This window comes from Trichophyton verrucosum (genome assembly GCF_000151505.1).
Source record: "Trichophyton verrucosum HKI 0517 chromosome Unknown contig00249_1.f1.exp, whole genome shotgun sequence".
NCBI lineage: Eukaryota > Fungi > Ascomycota > Eurotiomycetes > Onygenales > Arthrodermataceae > Trichophyton > Trichophyton verrucosum.
Window position 1 is genome coordinate 1 of NW_003315488.1, and position 8,258 is coordinate 8,258.

At 47.7% G+C, this 8,258-nt stretch overlaps 3 protein-coding genes across 3 annotated transcripts; 2 read left to right on the forward strand and 1 right to left on the reverse strand.

Annotated features, from left to right (window-relative positions):
• Positions 1–458: 458 nt before the first annotated feature.
• On the forward strand, positions 459–2,315 carry TRV_02902 (uncharacterized protein; the record flags this gene model as incomplete). The annotated part of the gene is given in 4 exon segments (XM_003022919.1): positions 459–579; positions 665–760; positions 780–1,928; positions 1,990–2,315. Coding segments are annotated over 4 exon segments (1,692 nt in total), but the record flags the coding sequence as incomplete, so codon positions are not given.
• Positions 2,316–3,154: 839 nt separating this feature from the next.
• On the forward strand, positions 3,155–3,898 carry TRV_02903 (uncharacterized protein; the record flags this gene model as incomplete). Its single annotated transcript, XM_003022920.1, has 1 exon — positions 3,155–3,898. The coding sequence occupies one exon, from the start codon at positions 3,155–3,157 to the stop codon at positions 3,896–3,898; it is 744 nt and encodes a 247-aa protein (XP_003022966.1).
• Positions 3,899–4,296: 398 nt separating this feature from the next.
• TRV_02904 (uncharacterized protein) lies at positions 4,297–7,615 on the reverse strand (the record flags this gene model as incomplete). Its single annotated transcript, XM_003022921.1, has 4 exons — positions 4,297–4,619; positions 4,750–5,039; positions 5,096–6,607; positions 6,678–7,615. Coding segments are annotated over 4 exons (3,063 nt in total), but the record flags the coding sequence as incomplete, so codon positions are not given.
• Positions 7,616–8,258: the final 643 nt, after the last annotated feature.

Genomic DNA, 8,258 nt, shown 5'->3' on the forward strand with positions numbered 1-8,258 from the left:
CCAGGAGCGAGCAGCACTAGCCTAACCTACCTTAAAGCTGCCCGTCAACGACGTCAAACCCTCGAAACCACAAACAACAACACCAAACAACATCGCCAGCCAACAACCCGCCCACCGACACCACGCACTTCTACGACTGCTGCAGGCTAACGACACAGAGCGAGTCGCGGGAAGAATGGGAAATGCGTGTCTTTCCTGCCTCACAGGTACTGTCGACCTCCTTCTGCTCACCCCCCGTTGGTGCCACCGCCCGTCCGTTTGCTGACCTGGCGGCTCCCTGTCGAAACGCTTGAACAGGTCGATCGAGGGACAGCCTCTACGAACCAATCATCGCAGACAGTGAACGCGAAGCTGTAGCAGACCTCTTACAGTATCTAGAGAACGTACGTCTTCCTCTGCTCCCGCTCCTCAATGAGCTGTCGGGCCCGTGTTGCTGAAACCTGCTGTTTTTTTCGCAGCGAAATGAGACAGACTTCTTTACCGGCGAGCCACTTCGGGCTCTCAGCACCCTTGTCTACTCGGATAACGTCGACCTCCAGCGAAGTGCCAGTCTGACCTTTGCAGAGATAACGGAGCGAGGTGAGCTACAGAGCACTGGATGATAGAAACGGAAAGACAGAGAGAGAGGGGCCCCGCTTTGGCTAATAGCTCGGTGTTTCAATAGATGTCCGTGAAGTCGACCGGGATACGCTGGAACCCATATTATTCCTGCTCGAGAGCCCTGACATCGAGGTCCAGCGGGCTGCCAGTGCTGCTCTGGGTAATCTTGCTGTCAACAGTATGCCTTTTCTTCTTCTCCTTCTTTTTTTTTTCTTTGGTTTTCTTTGTTTCATCTACACAGACCTTGGAAGCTGACCATATATTACTCCTAGCCGAGAACAAGGTGTCGATAGTCATGTTGGGAGGTCTTGCTCCTCTGATCCGGCAGATGATGTCTACCAACGTCGAGGTGCAGTGCAACGCCGTTGGATGTATCACTAACCTGGCTACCCATGAAGAAAACAAGGCAAAGATAGCTGGCTCTGGAGCTCTCGGGCCGCTCACCAGACTCGCCAGATCCAAGGACATGCGTGTACAGAGGAATGCGACTGGCGCTCTCCTCAACATGACTCACTCAGGTACGTATCCATGTCAGCATCTTCGGGTTTGCTCCCCTACTAACATCTTCATCCTGACAGACGAAAACAGGCAGCAGCTTGTCCTGGCTGGCGCAATACCGATCCTGGTCCAGCTGCTTACCTCACCAGATGTCGACGTCCAGTACTACTGCACCACGGCGCTTAGCAACATTGCCGTTGACGCTCTGAACCGGAAGAAGCTTGCGCAGACAGAGTCACGTCTCGTACAGTCTCTAGTTCAACTAATGGACTCGTCTACCCCCAAAGTACAGTGCCAGGCAGCACTAGCCCTCAGAAACCTAGCTTCAGACGACAAGTATCAGCTGGAAATTGTCCGTGCTCGGGGTCTCCCGCCACTGCTTCGGCTACTCCAGTCATCCTACCTCCCCTTAATACTCTCTGCGGTGGCGTGCATCCGCAACATTTCCATACACCCAAACAACGAGTCGCCTATCATAGACGCAGGCTTCCTCAAACCACTAGTCGACCTTCTTGGCTCTATTGACAACGAAGAAATCCAGTGCCACGCTATTTCTACTCTGCGTAATCTTGCTGCAAGCTCCGACAGAAATAAGGAGCTAGTCTTGGAAGCCGGTGCCGTCCAAAAGTGCAAGGAACTTGTGCTACAAGTTCCGCTGACCGTGCAGTCGGAGATGACGGCTGCCATAGCCGTCTTGGCGTTAAGTGACGACCTCAAGGGCCGTCTATTGAAACTTGGAGTCTTTGAAGTACTTATTCCTCTAACTGCCTCCGAGAGCATCGAAGTTCAAGGTAATAGTGCCGCCGCCTTGGGCAATCTATCATCGAAAGGTATGTCACCATGTCACCTATCTTCTACCACATACGTATATACCTATCTCTTTGTACACAGTTGGTGATTACTCTATCTTCGTTCGAGATTGGACCGAACCAAATGGCGGACTTCACGGTTATCTAAACAGATTCCTAGCCAGCGGAGATCCCACTTTCCAACATATCGCAATTTGGACTCTTTTGCAACTGATAGAGTCAGAAGACAAACGACTTATCGGCTTTATCACTCGCTCCGAAGATATAATACAGCTAGTACGCGCGATTGCAAACAAGAATCTTGAGTCCGACGATGAAGGCGAAGACGGCGAAGAAGGCACCGCCGAAGTCATCGCCCTCGCACAGAGATCCCTCGAGCTTCTCGGTTTCGACTCCAAGCACAGCTGACATGCTTAGCCGATACATACCGAACGTACTGATGCCCACTGCTAACGAACCTACTTCTGATGCGCACGGCGGCCTCCTCTTTATATCATCCGCCTTATCCTCTTACCCTTGATCGGGCACTCTTATACCTACCTGCTCATTTACATATCGCTCTTCAAACTATATTACAGCTTTATCGTTTCTCCCTTATTCCCTATTGTTTTCGTCCGTTTTATTTATTTTCTTTTTTCTTTTGTTGTTACTATTTCTCCTTATGGATACTCATTTAATCGTGGCAAGGAGTCCAGGCGTTTCGGTGTCGGCTCTTCAGAAAACAAATTATTTCTCTCATTCCCTTCCTTTCTCCTTTTTACAGTCTCTTCTATTGATACTGGTCTGCATTGTTTTTATTCTGCTCTTTTTGTCTCCATTATATAAGACTGTTTCCAATATACTTCCTTCCAACACCCTCTCTCTTCCTCTCACCGCGAACCTTATATCCACTCTCTCGATTGTTACTCTAGCATTCCTTGTGTGTATTACTTGGCGGCACTTCCTTCCACTTGCTGGTTTGATTCAAGTGTTACATCCAAATACATAAAGTAATGTATTCCTCTACTCGGTGTTATAATTAAAGGGCTTGGTCTTTTTTTTGTCGTTGTTTACATCATGACGTCATGCCGTTCTGCTGAGTAAGCCGTAACTCTAACAAGCTTTAGGTTTTCGGGTAAAACTTCTTTTTTTTTGCCTTTTGATATCTCGATCTTTTTGATTGACAGCTTCGTTGCGATCACTCTCGCTAGTTGCTCTCTTTCTATTTGCGAGGTTAATCCTGTCAAATAATTTACTTCCCCTAAGATATGGCAGCAAGTATACCTTCCATCGCAGTGCCTGGGCTACGTCTCGGCGATAGCTCAACATTCACCTCCGGCCCAGGAACATACGTCCGCGACTCCTCTATTTGCGCCTCCATAGCCGGCCCAGTAATCCTCAAAACCGACGATAAGGGAACAGATCCAAAGCGCAAACCCCGCAAAATCCTCACAGTATCCCGCTCTCCGCAAACAGATACCCCCAACCCCACACAAAAACAACAACAAGCCAAATCCCCTCTAAAATTCAACACCCTACCAGCCGTCGACTCTATTGTCCTCGCCCGCGTAACCCGCGTTCAGAAGCGCCAGGCAACAGTCTCAATACTCATGGTCGTAGATGACCAAAACAACGATCTCATCGACACCAACATGCGCACAATCCTCTCTTCGGCACCCATAATCACCACCGCCGGCACAGATAGTACGAGCACAAGCAACACGGCAGACGATCTATGGTTTCAAGCAATTATCCGCAAAGAAGATGTTCGTGCTGTTGAAAAGGACCGCGTAGTAATGGAGGATATGTTCAGGGTGGGGGATATTGTGCGCGCATACGTGATTTCAGTGGGCGATCAGAGCTCATATTATTGTTCGACTGCACGGAATGAGCTTGGAGTCGTTATGGCGAGGAGTGAGGGAGGAAATATGATGTTCCCCGTCAGTTGGAAGGAGATGAGGGATCCGGTTACGGGTGTTGGTGAGGCGAGGAAGGTTGCGAAGCCGTTTTGAGAGGCCAATGGAAGTTATTGATAAGATGGTTTAACGACTGAGAGTAATGAGCCAGGTAGGCATTTGATATGAACCAGCAGATAAAATGCACATGGTACCCAGGATGCGAAGCGGTATCCTACTACATTTACCTGAAATGACAGGTTGAAGATACCTACCCACTATTCCCGCTAGCTCCTGTGATGGAGATCGAGAGGGCAAGCCAAGGTCATGCTAGGCTACGGTAATAGGCTTAGCACTTCGTGAAAGTACCCGTTAACCAAACAGGAGCAAACTACGGGCGAAATCGAATATTGAGGATCAAAGGTAGCTCAGGACCAAGGATAAAATCATGATAGATCTATTCAATGCTTACTTTTAATGCTCGTGTACATGCAATATCCTTTTTCCTCTTCCCCCTATCTTTTCAATGTTTTCTGCTTCTCGGCGTCTTTAACCAACTTCTTACCAGCCACAACCAATCCCTTTCTACTCCTAACACTATCCATATACCTCTTGGCCACATTCTCTTTATCCGCCAACTCACCTAAATCTTCAAGCTCCTCTTCCGTAGCAGGAACCCAGAACGGATCCTGATCAAGCATCTCAAATCCAGTAAATATCAGCTGCGGAGACGCAGCACCAGACGTCCGCTTCCGGATCTCATCTGAGAATCCGAAGGATTCAGCTACTGGTAGAAGGGATAAGATTGTGAAGAAGGACGTTCCTTCTTTCATGGTTTCTGATAGGATTCGTCCACGTCTTCGGGTCACCACGGCGTATACGCGGCCCAACACCTCAGCTAAGGGAAAGTTCGTTAACTTGTTGCCAGTTTGCCACCACTTACGAAGTTTTGGGCAGAAATCACTTACTTGTAGCTTGGATCTCACAGCTGTACATGGCAAGCATTATTCGGGGGCTCCAATCAAGGAAGCCCTGCCATACGGCGTCTCGTACTAGCCTTATTACTTCTCCTGTCAAGCGAGTATGTTCTTCATCTCCAATCTCCTCGAGTGTAACATCCTCGATAAACACTGCCACGCCCTGAACAGGTTCTCGACAGAGTGGGCCTTGAGATGTAGCAAGTTGGAACGCATAAGATATCTTATCTGAGAACAACGCAGAATCTCGAGCCGACTTGTTATTTGAACCGTCCGCAAATCTGGATCAGGTTAGTCCAATTGCATTCTTATAGATGGTGAAAAGGGGTGCACATACAATTTTTCATAGCGTCCACTAGGGGTAGCATCAAAAAGAATGTTGGCTCCTATTTTCTTAGGGCCAAATTCCAGTATCTTTGCCAGAGCATTTGCCCAAACCTCTTTATCTTCCTTTACCGCGCTGAAGCAAGTTTCTAATTCTTTCCTGAAGTCTTCAGCAGAGAGTGTGTTGCGACTAGAAGTGGCTCCCTCCTCTCTGTCTTCTTCATGTGGACTATCTGTCTCGGGGGTATCGTCATCTGATTCCTTCGTAGCGTCCGTTGATAAGTGTCTTCGACGTCCATATATCCGTTTAATAGTCTCTGCTTGTTTGAGAAGAAACTCCGAGATAGATTTGGGAAGCGGCCGTACTCGAATTTTGATTTTGAGTTGTTTAGATCCGGATGTAGCTATAACTGTTCCTCGCGGTAGGTCTGGGTTCTTAGGAGGGTTCATTTCAGCAGCACTGATAATTGTTTCCCGGTATGGCACTATGGATTCTCCAGCTTGTATTTCGCATTTGGCGAATCTCTCACGAAGGTCCTTCAGGCACCGTTCGAGATGTAATTCTCCTGCAGTGAGAATAACGTGCTCTCCACTTGGCAGAACTTCATACTGTGCACATGGGTCACTTCGTTCAAGCATCTTTAGTCCATTGATCATCTTATTCAAGTCTGCCGGGTTCACAGGCTCCAGAGCAACTCGGACAATGGGCGGATGGCTTAAAGACACTCCAGCGAGATTCACCGCTCCATCTATCTGGCTGCAAAGGGTGCCAGTTTTCATGATATGTCCTTCAAGTCCTGCAATCCCAAAGACCACTCCTGCACTGACACTTTCCAGGTTCTCTAGGGCTCGTCCCATGAGTAGGTACAGTCCCTTGACTGTAACTTTGGTCGGTTCTGGACTAGCCCGTGGATTCATAGGTGAGAATTTCGGTGGTAGTACATATATTGAATCTCCCACCGAGAGAGTACCAGAATATAGTCGTGCAAAGCCAATAAGATGCTCTGGATCCACCTTCTCTTCTACTTTGGCCTCCTCTAGGTGTGAGTCTGCCAAAGCATTTGCGAGGCCAGACACATCTCCATCATTCGCCTCACTCCGAAGTTTGGCAAATTCTTCTCTCTTTCGTCGAGCAATTTCCCTAGCTTCATCTGCAGACATGGTCCCTCCAGGTGTTCTGCGTGTTTTTGAAGGTAGCTCACTCTCGGGAATGGATACCATCTTGCTGACATATCCAAGGATTGGGTCTTCTTTTCCTGCCTTGGAATTCACCACGGCATCACGGACCTTGGGATCAACATAGCTAGCATCCGGGGAATCATCAATCATATCAGGCAGTCTAAGCGCTTGGGCATCTATAGGGCTGGGTAGATATTCAATCACAGAGACTAGCACAGCGGTGGAAAGTGGCAGCCATGAAGAAAACACAGCAGAGAGAATGTTCCTGGAATCGCGAGACCGAAGTATATGCACGGGTATCTTTATTGAAAGAGACTTTGTTATCTTTTCTAATAGTGCAGGGTCGCTAGGAAGTAAGTTAGATAGAGTGATAGGACACACTATTGTTAAGCAGTTGAAGAAAATTGAACACATACCCCGTAGAGTTGGCCCCGCCTGTAGTTGCATTGTAGACTGCCCAGACCGTCTCCAGTACAAGTTGAACAAACATCGGGCTTAATCTTCTACCCTTTAAATGTTTCGATCCTAGGACTCTCTTTGTTTTAGGGTCTAGGTAATAGTCACCCCAGAGCACTTTCTCCAGGGTAGCTCGTTTGATCCCAAGTTTCTTTTCATAAAGGCCGGCAAATTGTCGAACTGTAAACGCCCAGCCATCGGTAGCACTGCAAAAAATAACATTATTCTTCTCAGGAGCAAAGTATAGATCTTCATCATCACGCTCTTCAAATTCTGCAGTCTCAGCATCGATTTGATTTCCGGATTCAGCACTGGCTTTTGACCTATCCTTCTCCTTTATTGCTGCGGCTTTAACTCGCTCTTCAACTTTTTCTCTCCACTGGAGGTCTTCTTCCATGCGCTCTCCCTGGTAGAAGCTCCCTATCACGGCATTCACCTGTTCTAGGATCTTGCTAAGATGGGAATATGCCTCGAGGGGTGTCAATTTCAGTTCGGTCACTAGACGATCTATTTTGTTAATAACAAGAATGGGCTTTAGCCGTTCCACCCATGTATGCCGTAGGACAGTAACTGTTTGACTGCACACGCCCTCTACCGCATCAACCAGAACTAGAGCGCCATCACAGAGCCGTGAGGCAGTGGATACCTCGCTGCTAAAGTCAATGTGGCCGGGGGAATCGATCAGGTTGATTAGGTACTCCCGCTTGTCAGGGGTGCCTTCGGGAGCAGATCTCCGTAGCATCGAGAAATACAGGGAGATGGCCGAAGACTCCATCGTGATTCCTCGTAGCTGTTCATCTGGCCGGGAATCCAGGTAGCGGATTTTGCCCGCCAGTTTTGGTGATATGATGCCATTTGTGGCGATCAAGCTGTCTGTTAAAGATGTCTTTCCGTGATCCTATAGCAAGTCTGTATCAATATGGGGAGTTTAGGGTATATGGTGAATTGAGTCAGCCCAGGAAGCATAATGGGGGCACATACAACATGCGCGAGGATACAAATCTACCATGTGCGATTAGTATCATATTTTTCTCCAGCATAGCGGGGGAGGGGCAGTTCAGTATACATTTCTGATATCGTCAGCCTTTCGCTGGAGCCGAACGAGATCTTCCAAGTTAACGACAGGCATCTTGGTATATGGCACGAAATTTTCTACCTGTTGTGTTCGCGTGGAAGGAAAGATACGGCTCGCTGTCTTCTTGCGGGCCTGGTCAATCCCCGGTGCGGATTTTGCGGCTCACCGGATGACGTAAATTAGGTATTTAATATTGAAGGCCGAAGGGATAGGCACAGCAGTATGTTTCTATATATACAAATGAAAGCAGGTGAGATATTAGGAGCTCAGTTAATTATTTCTTGAGTTGAAATAGTTAAGTATTTTGCAATATTTGGTTTGCGAGTCAAAAAGGTTTGCGGTTATGACTGTTTATGAGAAATAACGACGAATTCTATGACAAAGTTTCAAAGTTACATAGCAACGACGTCTTTTTGGTTGGCCAGTTGGCGCTTAAAACACCGGATAAGATGATAGATATTATTCA